Genomic DNA, 17180 nt, shown 5'->3' on the forward strand with positions numbered 1-17180 from the left:
GCTAAATGGGGCAGGGGCACTAAGAAGGGCGCTTGTTGGGGTGAGCACTGGGTGTTATATGTAGGGGAGAAATCACTGGAATCTACTCCTGATATCATTATTGCCCTAGATGTTAACTAACTTGGATATAAATAGATAAATAAATAAATGTTAAAAAAAAAAGTCACTCGTGGATGGCTTCGTGGGCAGCGTGAGGCCAGCACTCCTGGCTGAGAGGACATCGTGGGGCAAAGGGCACAGCAGGAGCAATGGAGGATCTGAGGGGGACATCAGCCAACGGATTTGTCTGGAGCCAAGACTGACCCACTCCTGGCACAGAGCAAGGAAGGGAAGATCCTTCCCCAGCCCAGAGCATCAAAGCAGCTTCCTATTCCCAGGGGTCTGCTCAGCTTAGCAACCTCCTTGTCAAACAGATTCTCCACCGACCCACAGGAGGCACGGTTGTGTCCGGATTCCAGCCACTGGCGGGTGGTCCGCCTCCAGATGAGTGTCCGTGGCCCGAACCAACAGCTGGCTCAGGTTCCCCAGCTGGCTACTGTCATGTGGGAGCTATACATTTCTCACTCTGATGCCGGTTAGCAGTAGAATCCTTGGAGGTTCCATTGCCTGGCCTCGAAGGTGGTTGGCTCCACAAAAGAATGTTGAAAATAGCACCGGTTATAGCTCTGGGGAGCAGAAAGCAAACACAGCCTCAATTGACCATTTTGTCAGGGTCCCCAGTGTGGGCAGCTGTTCTCCGTCAGATACACAAGCCGTTTGGACGTGTCCAGAACCAGCAGGTGCCAAGAAGCCGCCTACATGCCTGCCCCCCACCCCTGCCCGGGCTGGAGAAAGACTCCCCAGGGCTGAGCAGTCGCCTCCCGACAGCTGAAGGAATCTGCTTCAGAGGCAAGGCCCAGACTGTCACCTGTGCCCATTCTCCCCCATCCCAGACATCCAGGCAGCCTTGGGAGTCTCCTCTCAATCCACCCTTTCCTCAGACGCAGGTGCTCTCCGAGCTCTGGTCTGGGCCCGCCAACCCCTCCAGCGGGTGGCCCGGGCTGCGGCCACCACACTGATGTCACCCTGTCACTCGCCCTGGGAAGCCCTTTTACGGGAGCTCGCCTCCCGCGCTGTCCTGGTCTGATTAAGACATTTTATCCACTGGGCCCCCTGAGGGTGGCAATGGATGATCTCCAAGGTCTGGAAAAATAATACTTGAGAGCGAGAAAAAGAAGAAAAGCTCGAGATGAAGACAGCAGGGATGGGACAGAGCAGGAGGTAACGAGAGACGGGGTCGGAGACGCAGACAAAGGGAAAGACACAAGAGGGACAGACACACACAAATGGGAGAGAGAGAGCAAGAGACAATGTGGAAACAAGATGGGGGAGGGGACTGAGAAAAAGCAGAAATAGATGAAAAGGAGGAGGGGAATGTGTGGTGAATGGGGTGAGAGGGAGAACAGAGATAGAGAATGAAGACGGACAGAGTGAGGGAGTAAGACAGGAAAGGAGAGGGAAGCACGGGGGCCAAGAGAAAAGGGAGGCACGCCCCGAAAGGCGGTGGCAGGGGTGGGGACACTTTGGGGACAAGGACCCGGAGGGGAGGGGATGGTGACAGGAGTGCACGAGCTGTTCCGTGCATTCAGGACCTCTCCGAACCCAAGCCAGGCTGCTGCACCAGATACACAAGAAACCCCCCCTCCGGGCCCCCACCTGCCAGCCCCATCCCTTTGTCAAAGAAATCATATTCTTCCCAAAGGACGGAGGCCATCTCGGGAGTCAGGTCAGTCTTTGTTGAAGGGACTCTATCTCACCTTAGGGGCAGCGCTTTGCCCTTTTCCCATTTTATTCACGACCCCTGGAAACCCTGGTCTAAACCCTCAACAGGGGCCCAGCCCTCTGGCTGCAAAGAGAGAAAGGGGAGGAAGGGGGAGATGGTGAGTGAACCGCTTCTTCCACGCCCACCGCAGACACCCAGCCCCAAGGCAGCCTCACCCCAGCTGCAGGGACATCATCTGTCTCCATGGGCTGGCCACATCCCTGCGCCCGGTACTCTAAGATGCTTAATCGACTCGCGCTCGGTCATCGACCTAGATCCCCTCTGTCTCCTGGGGTGATCTCGTTCAGCTTCTGGCTCCATGCTGGACACCTCCAGCCCCGAACCCCACACTAGCATCTCCAACTAGGCCTCTGCCCTGCAAACACATCCAGACAAACTCTTGAGTCACGCAGCGACTTGGATGTATCTACAGAGAATAATGCTGAAAAGAGCCAATGCTGAAAGGTTACATGGTGTAGGGTTCCATTTCTAGAACATTTTTGAAATAGCAACATTTTAGAAACGGAGGGCAGAGTGGTAGCTGCTGGGGACTGAGCAGGGGTGAGATCCCGGCAAGATTGGAACTGTTCAGTGTGGACCCTAGTGGTGGAGACAGGAGTCTAACTAATATAAACGTGTAGAATTTATACAACTGTCTAGAACCTAAACACCTGCAAATGAGGACAAGCAAAATGGGAGCCCTAAGACCAGCTGATTGTATCAATGTCAATACCTGGTCATGATATTATTATATTAAGTTTTGCAAAATGTTTCCACTGGGGGAAAAGGGGCTAAGCTTCCAAGAGATTTCTCTGTATTCATTCATCCTTCCTTCCTTCCTTCCTTCCTTCCTTCCTTCCTTCCTTCCTTCCTCTCTCCCTTCCTTTTTACACTTGATCTTAGCCAAAAGGCTGAGAAGCGATGCCCTTCCTTCCTTTCTAATGCTTATTTATTTTTGAGAAAGAGAGAGGAAGGGGCAGAGAGAGAAGGAAACACAGAATCTGAAGCAGGCTCCAGGCTCTGAGCTGTCAGCACAGAGCCCGATGCAGGGCTCGAACCCATGAACTGCGAGATCACGACCTGAGCCAAAGTTGGACACTTAACCAACTGCATCACTCGGGCACCCCCCTCCCCATATTATTGTTTAACTGCGTGTAAATCTACAATTTTTGCAAAAAATTTCAATTAAATACCCCGCCCCGTGCACACACGAGGAATAGACCCTGTTTCCCCAGCTCCGCCCTGACCCGCCCTGGTCCAGGCCAACAGCATCTCTCCCTGGACCATCGCAGGCCAGATCCCACCTCAAACCCTCCAGAGCTGAGTCCCAGCGCTGGCCCCACACCTGCTCCATCCACCCCCTTCACCTCCGACTTCCAACAGGCTGCCCACTCAGGTCTCACTGCTCCCACAGCCGCCCAGGACCCCTGCACATGCCCTTTCTACCTCCTTCAGCAAACCAGCCACCTCCCTGACCACATCCTACCCTCAGACACCCATCTCCCCGTGCTTCTTCACTTTTCCATCTCCCCCGGGGCACACTAGACTGTCACCTGCCAGGTGGCAGGAATATTTTCTGTTCTCCATGGGTTCCAAGGATACAAAATAGCGAACAGCTCATCCAGGTCGGTGGATAAGTATCGGTGGGTAAGTATTTGCTGAATGAACGAACAAATACGTGAATGTACGGATGACCAAAAGAACAGAGGGGAGGCCCATGGAGATTTGGCATCAAAGGAGTTAAGCCCGGCCCAGGGACTGGGGTCCTGGTGCAGCCAAGGAGGACTTACAGGGAATGTGGGGGAGGAAGAGGCCAGGGTGGGCCTCAGCACAGAGGGGGGATGGGCGGGGCTGTCTTCAGGAGGAAGAGCCCAAGGCAAAGAAGCCCGGGAGAATACCTCTCAGGCTGACCATGCTGGCCACCCCCCAACATGCTTTCAAGAAAACAGAAACAGTTTGGGTGGGAGGCCGAGTTCACTTTCTGGGGCCTCCGGGGGACCTATGGGCCAAGCCTAAGGGGCTTCCTACCATCTGCCCATTTCCTCCAAAGTGGCTCATGCTGCCTGGGGAGTGAGGGTGTGAGTGGAGGTGGGTGGGGGGGGTCGTCACAAAGGGCTTTGGATCTGCACTGTGACATGCCCTCCGAAGCCCCACGTGGAGCTGCCAGCACTGAAATCAGGTCCCTCCATCTAGCACAGGAAGCTGCCCATTCCTACATCTCTCAGACGGCAGTGGTCCCCCCTCCCTAGCTGTGTGATCTTAGCCAAGTTACTTAACCTCTCTGTGCCTCAGTTGTCTCAGCTGGTGAACAGGACTAACGACAGTTTCTTACTTCAGGGGGTGTTATGCCCATAGAACTGCAAAGTGCTTAGAAAATACCAAGTGCTCACTGAATGCGGCTAATTTCATTATTATTATGGCCCCCTGAATTCATATTCTTTTTAAACACCGTCAGTAGCTTACAAAGAGCCCGAGCGTACAATTTCATAACTTTGCATTTTTAGCATTAAATGCATTTCAGTTTCAAAACACGAACGTTTAAACTAAATCACAGTTGTGGGAGCCAATTCTGGGCACTGCTTGATTTTTAATAACAAGGAGCCTCAAAAATTGTAAGTGCTGGGACATCCTCCAGCCGCTAAAAGGCATGGCTCCTATATCGACCGAGGCAGCTGGCTCAGAGTATACTCAGTGGACGCCTGCTGGCCAGTGACAAGTTACAGGAGGCCACACCAGGCACAAATACTCTGGCAGCCAGCCCCAGCAGCAGCCCCCGGCGTGGTCTCCCACTTCTCTCGAACCAGCGACTGATGCCATCTGAGCCGCTCCTTTCCCCCCCACTCTCCCCCACACACACTCCTTGGGGTATCGCCCGAGGCCTCTGGAGCCTGGTCCACACCAGCTAAGAAGCTTCCAGACACAGGACGAGAAGAGCTGGTGCCAGGGCCACAGCGCCAAGATCCCCAACCCAGGTCCCAGCGGGCACCTCCCCTCCGGTGCTCAACGATGTCCAGCCTGGAAGAAGCTCCCTCCCTGCTCCGGCTCCTCACTGCATTCGAAAGCCGGAATCACCCCCTCTGCCTGAGGCTCCAGGTTAATTATTAGGACTCTCCAAGTAACGGGAACTTTGGCCTTGACTTTAGGTCTGGCCGCATCACTAGGTGCAACGGTATCAGCCAGAACAGGCACCCGGATGAGTTTACTGCTTAACGGGACGTGCTTTATTTTCCCGCGAAGAAAGCGGACCGTGAACAGAGCCAAGTTCAAGAGCCTCCCGGGCTCCTTAGGCATCAAAGGGGTCACGCTTCCTCCAGAAGCCCCAACCCCGGCTGCAGGCGTCACACAGGTGCCTGTGCTAACGAAGGGCTGCCCTGCACTCGTCACGTCCCTCAGAACCTGCCCGCCCTCTGCCAGCCGGGCCTCGCCCACGGCCACGCCACTCCCCTGACCTCTCTTTCCTTTCCGGTCACGTGCCGGAGCCGGAGGCACGCAGCCCTCCTCAGATCCACCTGCTAAGAGCACCTGCCCGGGAGCTCTACTTTCTGGGGAGACTGTGGGGCTCAGTTCACAGCTGTTATTACCGACGGCTCCCCCGCACCACGCGCCACTGCAGGACTCCCCCTGGGTGCGCTTATGTCCCCAAGAATGGCAGGGGACGTCCGCGGTGCAGCCCAGCCAGCGGACGCAGAAGCAGATTCAGACCTCGTGGTCCCTCCGCTCCGCACCTCCCTCCATCTGAGGAGGGTGGGGTCCTGGTGAGACCCCTGGGTGGGGGAAGAGGTGACAGGGAATGGGGGCAGGGGGCATGGTGAGGCGTTGCGCCTTGTGTGCGAGCCAAGGAGAGACGCAGGAGACAGAGGCACAGAGACGCATGGAGAGAGGCAAGCAGATGAACAATTCGGAGAGGGGGGTCCAGATGGACACAGAGCCTGATGGGCTGACATCTCCACGTGGCAGCTATGTGCCCCAGTGTGTTGAAAGGGGTGGGGACTCAGAGGGGGGACCCCAGATGCCCCCGGTGCCTGTGTCCCCCGATGGCCCAGCCTCACCTGGGACATGTCCTTGGGCAAGACCTGTGCCCAGGAGTCCTGCTCCGAGCCGCCACCTCGGCCAGGCCGGGGGTGGTCCTGGCGTGAGCAGGGGGAGGCTGGTCCAGGTGGGACAGTGGCCCGGGGCAGAGCGAGCTGCCCCATTCAACTCCCACTGGTGGGACGGGCAGCGGCTCCGCACAAGCTCGTGGGGGTGCGGGCAGAACCCTCGGCCGCTCCAAGGGAAGTTTCTACAAAACGGATCCCCACGGCCCACGCTCAGAGCAGCTGCTGAGTGCCGCACACGAATCCCGATCTCCGGGGGCAGCAGGCCGCCCCGAACACGCTCCAGACAGCTGCGGCCACCCGGGCTGCTCTCTTCCCTGACCGCGGGCAAGCGACCTCACCTCTCCCTGCCCCAGCGGCCCTTCTCTAACACGGGCCAGTGATGGCAGCCCGCCTGCCCAAGGCAAGCAGGAACTGAGGAAACAAGTACCGAGTCCAGTCCAGGGCACCCAGCACGGGTCCCGCATGCAGAAAGTCCTCAGGAAACCCGGCTCCTCCTCCAGTGATAGAAGTCCGTGCTCACGTCACAGCCGGTGCCTGACACAAGTTTGCCAAGGGCAGAGGGAATCCCACACGCTGATTCCACGGGGTTCGAGCACCGCTACCCCATTTCACAGACGGGAAAGTTGAGACCCCGCTCCAAGGCCACGGGGCTAGTAAGCAACTCCATCAAGGCACAAACCCGGGGCTCTTGGGCTCTAGAACCCATGCTTTCATGTGTTTTTAAACGTTTGGGAATTGTCCGTATTTATAGGCGACACGCAAAGGCAAAGGCAATGATGTGTCCCACACACGATCATCGGTTCTGAGGACGGTCGTTCATCTGGGCCAGTGGTTCCTAACCCAGGGCAATTTTGCATCCAGGGACTTTTGTAATGTCTGGACTTTAATGATGGTCCTGACTGGAGGCATCTGGTGGGCAGAGACCAGGGACCAGAGACCATCGAATGATGCACAGGACCATCCGGCTGCAAAGAACGATCTGGCCCCACGTGTCAGTAGTGCTAAGGTTGTGAAACCCTGATCTGAACCCATGCTCTCAACTACCCCCTCCAAGAACCACGGGAGTTTCGTCTACACTCTGGGGGCGGGGGGGGGGGGGGGAGGGAACTGGGAAGGAAGAATCTATGAAGGGTTACCTGGAGGGGGACAGTCTGACTCCTTCAGTAAACAGGCTCGGACCCCACCCCTGGCCAGGCTTGTGGAGGCCTGTGGGCCAATAGGTCCCCCAAGATTTCTTCTGAGTCTCAGATTTGTTTCCAAAATCAATTGATTTCACATAAGTCTTTACTCCCGACCTCTCTTTTTGAAAAAAGACCAAGGTCAGGCCACTCTGAGCCTTTGTTCCTGGCTGGAGTTGAGGGCGCCTGCCTCCTCAGTTGGCCGTCTCTGCCTGGCCCCAGGGCCTCACTTGGGGCGACCTGATTCCAGTGTTTGGATTTTGACCCTTGGAGCACGAAGAACATGGGGTCGAATTCAAATGAACCAACCCCTGGCTAAGTCGAGACGTTCTAGCTTTCTTAAGCCTCAGTTTCCTCATCTGTCAAGGGGAAACAGTAACAGTAGGTATGCAACAGGTGAACCCAGCCAGGGCAGGTAAAGTGCTAGCTTTTGCTGGTCCAATGAAGAGCCCAGAGGGCCCGGGCTGCTACTAAGTCAAAGATAAGCCAGTCCCCAGCCCCGAGAAACTCTCAGTCTTGGGGAAGAGAAACTCTCAGTCTTGGGGAAACAACACGTAAAAACACAGCACCCCAAGGTGCTATGCCAACAGGAGAACAGACAATGGAAGTTCAGAGGAACGTTGCCTGGGGGCATTCAGGCAGCTTCCCAGAGGTGGTAACATTCAACATGGCCTTGAGCAATGAATAAACATTATCAGGGTACAGGAAGGGTATTCTAGGCAGGGGACCAGCATATGCAAAGGGCACAGCATCCACCAGCCGATGGGGACGCTGCGGTCACAGGGATGCGGGGACTGGATGTCAAAGTTGGTGGCTGTGTTGCTGGGGAGGGGGGACTGTGTCCCACCGACCACGGAGAAGTTGGAATGCTCCCACATAGGCTTCAGCAAACAGTCCCCCCGAAACAGAAGCCCCTTCTTGTTGAAAGGAACTTTCTTGGTCAACTTCAAAATCTCAACAAAAATGCAATGCTTAAAAAAAAAAAAAAAAAAAAAAAAAAAAAAAAAAAACTGGGTCGCAAACCAGCCTGCTCAGAGCCCTCTGTCCCTCCCCAGCACACAGGCCACCAAATATCTGGAGTCAAACAAATCCATGACCGTGTGAGTGTGTAACTCACTGAGGGCCAGTTTGGTGTGGTGGGGAGGGGGGGTGAGTAGGGGGGCTGGGGACCAAGCGCCACTCAGCCCTCCGCTGTTGCGTTAATATTTGCCAACTGCTCATGTTGCGTTTCTACCGAAAGGGATGAAGGGCAGAAGGAGAAGAAGAGGCCAGTTCAGGGCCCCGGAGAAGGAGCCTTGGAATCTCCTCTGCCTCCTTTGTGTTGGTGCCTGGCTTGGCCTCCACCGCCAGATAAAGCCCCAGCCAAGCCTTGCCTCCTTCCGGGAGTCACCCCTCCAGGGGGATTGGGCAGAGGGAGGGGGAGGTGCCCCAGCCAGGCAGGGCCTCCCTCCCTCTACAGGCCTGGGTGGGGAGGGAGCTGGGGGGTGGTGCATAGGGTGAGCGGGGAGGGGAGGAGACACCGAGCCTGGCACTGCTGACTCCTACAGGCCAGCCTGGGCAGGGCTGCTCCGCCCACAATCTCCATTACCTTCTTGAAAGTCCCAGAGGCGGCCCCAAGCTGCAGGGGAGCTGCAGGGGAGAGGGGCAGGCCAGGACACTTTTCCCGGGGCTCTCCACTGCCTGGAGACAGCCTCCAGAGAAATCTGGGGAGGCTGTCAGGGGCCACGGAAGCCTTACGAGCACCCACTGATTCATATTTACTGAACACCTACTATGTGCTCCACCTGGGTAGGAAGACCAAACACCCAGAGGCAGGTGCTGAGTGTGGGCGACTCCGGCCGACGGTGGTGTGGCAGGAATGCTTCCCAGGAGTCCAGACCTCTGCTTTCTCAAGAGAAAAAAAGTACAGGTTCTTATGTGAAATTAGTTTTTTAAATGCTGGCAACTACAGGGCGCCTGGGGGGCTCCGTCGGTTAAGCGTCTGACTCTTGGTTTCAGCTCAGGTCATGATTTCGAGGTTCATGAGTTCGAGCCCTACGCCAGGCTCCATGCTGCCAGTGCGGATCCTGCTTCAGATTCTGTCTCCCTCTGTGTCCCCTTCTGTACCTCCCCCACTCGCTCTCTATCGCTCTCAAAAAAATAAATACACTTAAAAAAATAAAAAGGCTGGCAACTAATTCCAACTGAATACACGCGCACACAGACACGCACACCCCAAGTGGGGCGAAGACCCTACGTGGGTAGGGCACATTTGACCTAAGGACCTTCAGTGTGCAACCATGACATTGAGGCTGAGGTCTGAGCCCTTAGCAGGAGCACGGAGCAAGGGGAGAGACGCGCTGAACAAGGTCAAAGCTGGATTAGATCCTTGCTTTACCACTTACGCTCCGTGACCCTGGGCAAGTAAATAGACCCCTCTGAACCTCCGGTCCCTTCCCCACGAACCGGAATAACAACAGCCACCTCCAGGCTGGTTATGGGGAAGCCGCGACAAGGCACAGAAAGCCCTTCATATACGTGCTCAACAGAACCGTGATCGTTGGAGCGAGAGCGGACACGCCACTACGAAAAGGCTGAAGGGTCCCTGCAGGGGCTGGTGCAAAGAAGCAAGAGGATGCCTCCTCGCTCTTCCCTGCTGCCAGAAACCCCTGGAGAGGTGACGTCTGTGGGGTACAGGCCATCAGCCTAAAACCCAGAGCCGGGAGCATGCAGGGCACAACTCACAGCTGCAGCACATTTCCCCCCAGTGCTCAACGCTTACAAGAGTGACTTACTGACTTTTTGACGTCAGAAGGTTCATGTAAGACTCTCGACGGCCACCTTTGTCTGAAATAGGAACATCTGGCCACGGTCGGCCACCCCTTCGTTCCCGTGCAGGGAGCTGCGGATGTGCCTCCCTCCCCACCCTTCCTTACTGGCCCACACCCGGCGGACACGTTCCTTTACGCTACTGGCTTGCCCGGCGGGCATCTGTCGGGTGAAGAGGTGGGCCGGGCAGGCTAGGCCAGGCCAGGCCAGGCCGCAATCTAACCGGGCAGCCCGGCTCTGTGTGGGCGTCAGGCCCCAAGCGGTTCTGCCATTAGCCCAAGAGATTTCCTTGGAAAGCATCGCACTCTTATCCATCGGAAAGTTAATCAGAATGACACCTCGTGAGCAAGATGTTTCGGCTCGGCAGAAAACCAAACAAACAAGTGAGGCGGTTCTGTGCCTCCGGGCACAGGCGCAGAAGAGCGAGGCCCGGTGCGGTCACCAGAACATCAGGGGTGGCCACCGGGCCCCGTGCGACCGGGCCTGGGCCAAGGGGACAACAGCGACACCCGACATGGTCTCCCTTGCCCTTCGGAGGCCCCAGCCCCCCCCTGGCTCCAGTTCCACCTCACGCTTCCATTTCCACACACGCCGAGAAAGATCTCCGGATGTGAAGGGCCCTGTGTGCCGACCTGGGCTGACAGCCACGTCCTCGGGCGGGGTCTCTGGAACCCAGACACTCATCCAGGAGACCTGGGTCCCCCACCTGGAGCCTCTGTTCTCTCTTCCGATTGCGGGGGAGGCGAAGATCGGGGCGCTCGGGGCACCACATGTGACATTTCTAGGCTGAGGACGCTCCCCCCTACCAACTGGAGCCGAGAGCTTGGAGGGCACCCTTCGCCCCACTCAATTCTCACATCCAGGTCTCAACAAGGCAGTGCTGACCCTGGATGCCAGCCTTCGCTCAGGGCAGAGGAGGAGCCCTGGCAGTTCTCCAAGTGAAGCAGGCTTACCATGCCACTCCCCTGCTGTGAAGCCTTCCATGGCTCCCCATTGCCCTCAGAATAATGTTAAACTCCTCTCTGTGGCCTGAGACCCTGTCTAATCTGGCCCTAACCTCATGTCCCCCAACTCCCTGCTTTGTCCATTCAGCCGACCCACACCGCACTTCTGACCGTGGCTCAGCACTGCGTGTGGCCCCTTCTGAGGCCTTTGGGCCCACAGTGCCTTCTGCCAGGAGCATCCTTTCTCCTGTCTTCAGACTGACTTACTCCCCATCCAGGCCCCAGCCTACATGGCCCTTCCTCAGAGGCCATCCTTGACTCCCTCAGAGCAAGCCGGGGTCCCCTTTCGAAGCAACTATATACCGCATTTTCTTAGGATTTGGTCACTGTGATCTCTTCCCCCTAGACACAAGCATGCTGGGGGAAGAGATCACAGTGTTCTCTGAAGGCAAGAGGGGACAGAGTTAAGAAAGTGGGCTCGTATCCTGATGCCCAGCTGTGTAACCTTGGGTAAGTTACTTACCCTCTCTGTGCCTTAGTTTGCTCACCTGTACAACGGGGCTAAAAGCAGCACTCCGGCCTTGTGGGGCACGGGCAGGTGGAGAATGGTGCACGCCGCTGCAGGGCCGGCTCTGTGTCACCATCCCCGCGATACCTGCGCCCCCCTGGATGAGGAGGCGGTCTGTCCTGAATCGCTCCATTATTTATAGGCAGCGCTGGCTTTGCAGATCCGCCAATGCCCACAGAACCCTCCTTCGGACAGTCTTCCTCACCCTTTCCGTTCTCACTGCTTCGGTGGAGGCCCTCGTCACTTCACATCAAACCCAAACCAGTTTCCCAGCGAGCAGAGCTTTTGTGGTCACGCCCGAGTCCGCGAACCAGCAGCTGAGCGGCCCGGGGCTCACAGCGACTCGCTCACGGACACGCGGCCAAAAGATGCCAGAGATGGGGCTTAGCTACAGGGGAAGAGAGGCACGATGCTCACTTCAAATCCACAAGTCAGAATCTTGGAACGCTGTAAGAATCCACGTAAAGGTCTAATGGAAAACGTTCACGTAGCGCAGGATGAAGAGAAGGACCGTGGACCATAGAAACACGTGCATTAGCATTAAAATCGGAGCACGGACCGTGTACGTTTTTGTACCTGGGCACGGAAGGCCCGGGGCACCAGTCAGCCCTCCCCTCAGTCTGTGGACGGACTGCCTGCACCACCCCCCGGCAGCTTGGGTCAGAGGTAAAAGGCCTGGGGTTCAGGGGCTCGTGATGGAGGTGGTACCCGCAGGCTGGCACGCCCGGGCGCCCTCGGCCAGCCCCGGCCGAGCCAGCAACAAGTCACACGGGCAGGGGGCAGGTCTAGGTCCCTGGTGCTGGGCACAGGGGTGGGGGCACTGTTTCCTGGCCCTGCTCCCGACGCGCTAGGAGACCCCAGCCCGGCTGCCCTGCACCCTCGTCGGGCCTCCCCCCCCACACACAAACCGAGGAAGGAGAGAGAGAGAGGAGGGCAGGACGGAGGGCAGGTGGGGCTGGCCAAGTTAATAAAAACGAGGGCCGGTTTTCTCTCCGTGCCCCCCTGCCCTCCCCAGGAATCCGGCTCCAGCTAATGGGATGGCAGGAAGGGTGGGAAACACACCCCCAAAGGCCCCTGCCCAGCTCCAGGCTGAAAGCAGAGGGCCCTCCCTCCTGGGCCCCATGGGGGGGGGGGGGTCGCCATCCCTCCTTGACTCCGGAAGGGTCATGGGGGGCAGTGATGGGTGGTGGGCTTTCAGGGGAGGGGTAGGAGGCTCACCTCACAGGGAAAGGACCCCTTGTCAGCATTTCCATGGGGCCAAGTGAGACCCAAATACCTCTGCCCCACTCTTCACTCCACGGGGCCCTCGGGGACCCTCAGAGTCGTGAGGAGGGCGGGTGAGGGCAGGAGATGGAATTTGGGGCTGGCGGGGGCGGCCTCACACTGGGGAGGAGGGAGGCCTCTTGTAGACTCACTGAGGGAAGTGTGCACCTGAGACAGACACTGAGGGGAACGGGCTTAAGCCCAGCTGACTGGCTTTGGGGGAAACCATCCTGACGCTCTAGAACCCCCACCCCCCAGATGGAGGTTCCAGCGGCAGAGCGGGGCACAGAAAGGGCGCGGGGCCAAGTGGTGACCCAAGAGGGGAAGCGTAGCGGCCCTGGGCCCAGGCCTCACAGATCTGAATCCCAGCTTCACCACCTTCCGGGTGAACAAGCAATTCGACTCTTTGGTGCCTCAGTTTCCTCATCTGTAAAATAGGGACAATGACCCGACCACCTCACAGGGCGGGATGTCTGGTGCCCGCCGAGTCAGGGCTCCAGCCCGAGTTGCAACGACCATTATTCTAGAAGGACTCCTCCAGCTCACACCCTGGGTGCAGGTGCACATACACACACGCGTGCACACCCTCCCCTGCACCACCTGCCCCAGACAAAGCCCTCCTGGGGCCAAGATTGATATGCTGGGTTGCTGAATGACTCACCACGGCTGGCTGGGATACACTTCCTGGAACAGGTCACCACAGGCAGGCCTGGGGCCCCCCCGAGTCTGGTAGAGATGAGAGGGTGCAGGTTCCGGCATGCCCAGCCACACCCAGGTGGGATCCTGCTGCGGGAGTGGGCAGGGGAACCCCAGTTTCAGAGGCCTGCAGGCCTGAGCTCCAACCCCGGCACTGAACTCAGACGCACGACTCACCATCTCTGAGACCTGGTCTCTGCCTCTAAATGGGGACACTAGTGCCGACCACACGGGGACAACTGCAGAGCACAGAAGAAGACTGGAAAGTTCAAAGACCAAGGGCCCGACAGGTCCCACTGTTAGGATACTTGCTGGGGGCCAGGGGCAGCCACGGGCCTCTGATCTTCCTCCCCCGATGTGCTTCTAAGCCCTCAGTGGGCAGAGCACTGGGTGCTCTGGAGGTTTCTGGGGGCGACTGGGGGTTCCTGTTTACCCGGGAATGGTCATCATATCTCAAGGGAGAGGACAAAACAAACAAACAAACAAACAAAAAAGCTCCTGACTTCATCATTGTTGGAAAGCAGAAAGATAGCATTTCTCTGGAGATGGGGCAATCCTGGAGGGCTTCTGAGAAGAGGTGGCATTAACTTAGCCTCTGAAGGATCAACAGGAGTTTCTAGACCATGAGACAGGTGAGGCCGTTGTCTAGCTGTTACTGGCCCTGGGCAAGTCACTCACTTGGAAGCACATGCCTCGGGCAGGTGTAAAAGAAGACGGAGCAGTAGGGTCCTGGCAGGGACTAGACAGCGAAGCCCAGCCAGGCATCCCAAGGCACACTGTTGGCCAAATAGAACGAGTTCACCTGCTCCATTCTGTCCGTGGGCGATAAGACCGCAACCCCTGAAATCTACCAAGTCTCCATCCCCCTTCCTATCGAATCGGAATAACGCTGATGCCCAGGGCACACGACGTTTGGGAAAGGTAAATGAGTCAACGTGTACGAAATGCCCAGTGCAGCGCCTGGCACGCAGTAAACGCAGTGGAAATACGCAGGCAGGCAGCAGACAGAGGCGTGGGAGGGAGGGGGGCTTCCCGGGCAGACCCAAGGAACAGTGAGAAACCCCTGGGGGGGGGGGGCAGGACAGGGTGGCTGGCTGAGCTGGGAAGGGCGAGGCCTCAGAGAGGGGCCAACCAGGGTCCACCCCAGCCTCGTCACACCAGGTCGTGTGGCCTTGGGCGAGTCCCTTCACCCCACTGAGCCTCATCCTTCCCATCTGTAGAATGGGGGTGGTATAAAGGTCCCTGCTCCAAAGCCTGGCATGGGAATGGGATGCCACATAACCCAGCACACAAAGCACTTCGAACAGACCTGGCAGAAACCATCGCTGCAATTATCGAACGCAGCTTAGGGCGGGGTTTCTCAAACTAGAGACTCTCCTGCTGTGGTGGGGGGGGGGGGGCGGGGGAAGCGGGGCTGTCCTGCACACTGTAGGGCGTTCAGCGGCATCCCTGGTGCCTAATCACCAGATGCCAACAGCACCCTTCACATCTAGTCACAACCAAAATGTCTCCGGACATTGTCCAGCGATCCCTGGACCGGGTGACCAGCAGATAAGTTGAGAAGACGGCTGTGTTTTAAACATTGAAGTTCTCCACTGCAGGATCAGTCTGGCCTCAGTTTTTCCATCAGCAAAAGGGATACAATGATCCCTCCTTTGGGGTCGTAGGGAGGATTCCGGGAAAGCAGAGATGTGGAGAGGAGAGGCCTCTGTAAGTCACAAAGGGCCACATGCAGGCTGGCCCTCCGTCCCCAGACCTCCACCGTCCCCGGCCCCTCTGGTCGACTTGAGGCCGACTCGTGCCTCCAGAAGGACCCACCCTGAAATCTGAATGTCACCCTGAGCACGTCCTTATGTGTGCAAGGCCAGGACAGGAGGGAAGGGGCTGTCCCTGCTCACTACGGTAACCCCAGATGGACCACAGTGCTCAGCAAACAGCAGGCACTCAATAAATAAATGGTGGGTGAATAAGCAAGCGGCCACAGCACTGAAGCTCCAAGCTCAGAGCGAGAAGAGGCGCCCCAGGGAGGGACGGAGACACTGCAGCCACCTGGGCCTGCCAGCCAGCCACCGTTTCCTGTCTGTGGAAGTGAGACATGCCCTTTGAACTCCCACTTCCTGAGCCCCTCTCCCCTCTCTGGGGTCTGGGAGGAGGCGGGAGGCGGGGAGATACTCACATTCCTGAAGGAGGGCAGCCCCGAGGAGCCCAGCCACCTCCGCAGAGCCTGCGAGAAGGCCCCGTGGTCCCGCTCGGCCTGAAGCACGTGGGCCTCCAGGAAGGAGACGTGGTGCCCAACCATCTTGACGAAGGCCTAGTGGAGAGAAGAGACGGACGGGGCTGCCACACTGGCCACGGACTGGAGCACAGTTTGCGTAGACACCCGGCCCTCCATCACCGCTGCCCTGTGGGCTCCTGAGGAGGCCAGGCAGGGCCTGCTCAGCAGGGGCACCTTCAGACACCCTGACGATAACAGTAACGGCCCCACGGGTGGCCTCGAGGGACCTCTACTTGTGACCTCTCACCTTCTCCCCATAGGGACCCTGGTTTTAGCCTTTATTTTGCAGAGGAGGGAAACCGAGGTTCAGAGAGGTTAGGTCACCTAACCAAAGTCACACAGCCAGTGGGTAGAGGAGAAGGGACTTGGGTGCACATCGGTCAGACTGCAAAGCCTTCTTAATTAAAAACAGGGTTTAGATTAGAATGCAGTTCTGCTCCTTAAAAAACTTTTATTAAAGGTATTTTTAATGTTTATTTATTTTTGAGAGAGACAGAGCTTGAGCGGGGGAGGGTCAGAGAGAGAGGGAGACACAGAATCCGAAGCAGGCTCCAGGCTCTGAGCTGTCAGCACAGAGCCCAACGCGGGGCTCGAACCTACGAACGGTGAGATCATGACCTGAGCTGAAGTCGGACGCTCAACCGACTGAGCCACCCAGGCGCCCCTAAAAAAAATTTTTTTTAATGTTTATTTTTGACGTTTATTTTTATTTTTGGGACAGAGAGAGACAGAGCATGAACGGGGGAGGGGCAGAGAGAGAGGGAGACACAGAATCGGAAACAGGCTCCAGGCTCTGAGCCATCAGCCCAGAGCCCGACGCGGGGCTCGAACTCACGGACCGCGAGATCGTGACCTGGCTGAAGTCGGACGCTTAACCGACTGCGCCACCCAGGCGCCCCTTTTTAATGTTTATTTTTGAGAGAGAGAGAGACACAGCATAGGGCGGGAGGGGCAGAGAGAGAGGGAGGCACAGAATCCCAAGTAGGCTCCAGGCTCCAAGCTGTCAGCACAGAGCCCAATGTGGGGCTGGAACTCACGAGCTGTGAGATCATAACCTGAGCCAAAGTTGGACACTTAACTGACTGGAACCGCCCAGGTGCCCCTAAAAATAGTTTTTTTTTAGAAATTGCCAAAATGGGGGCACCCGAGTGGCTCAGTCGGTTAAGCGTCCGACTTTAGCTCAGGTCATGATCTCACAGCTTGTGAGTTTGAGCCCCACGTCGGGTTCTGTGCTGACAGCTCGGAGCCTGGAGCCTGCTTGGGATTCTGTGTGTCTCTCTCTCTCTGTCCCTCTCCAGCTCGTGCTCTCTCTCTCAAAAATAAATAAACATTAAAAAAAAAATTGCCAAAACTCTCACTTTAATAGTTAACGAACATCAGAGAGTCTCAAACTCAGAGGCTGCTTGCTAAGGGGCAGACAGGTGACAAGCAGGTAAAGAGGGCTGTGTGGAGACTGGGGTGACCCGGAATGCAGGGTCCAGGCCCACAGAGGCTGCTCTGCTCCAGGCCTTTGATGCAATATACCCAGTTTCAAAAAAAAAAAAAAAGAA

The 17180-nt window shown here is 57.0% G+C and overlaps 1 protein-coding gene across 5 annotated transcripts in view; it reads right to left on the bottom strand.

Moving 5' to 3' along the window:
• Positions 1-17180, bottom strand: part of BCAS4 (breast carcinoma amplified sequence 4) — a 61153-nt gene that overhangs the window by 11554 nt on the left and 32419 nt on the right. Inside the window, exons 4-5 of one of the 5 annotated variants that reach the window (XM_047853894.1) lie at positions 15532-15666; positions 13321-13442 (exon numbers count right to left, since the gene is read on the bottom strand). The exons of 1 other annotated variant lie outside the window; for it this stretch is intronic. In XM_047853894.1, the coding sequence (XP_047709850.1) occupies positions 13321-13442; positions 15532-15666 (257 nt within the window). Of the gene's footprint in view, positions 1-13320; positions 13446-13532; positions 15009-15531; positions 15667-17180 lie in introns of those variants that run through there. 3 more of the 5 variants (XM_047853893.1, XM_047853895.1, XM_047853892.1) reach the window with 3 other exon arrangements.

Source organism: Prionailurus viverrinus, chromosome A3, assembly GCF_022837055.1.
Source record: "Prionailurus viverrinus isolate Anna chromosome A3, UM_Priviv_1.0, whole genome shotgun sequence".
Classification (NCBI taxonomy): Eukaryota; Metazoa; Chordata; class Mammalia; order Carnivora; family Felidae; genus Prionailurus; species Prionailurus viverrinus.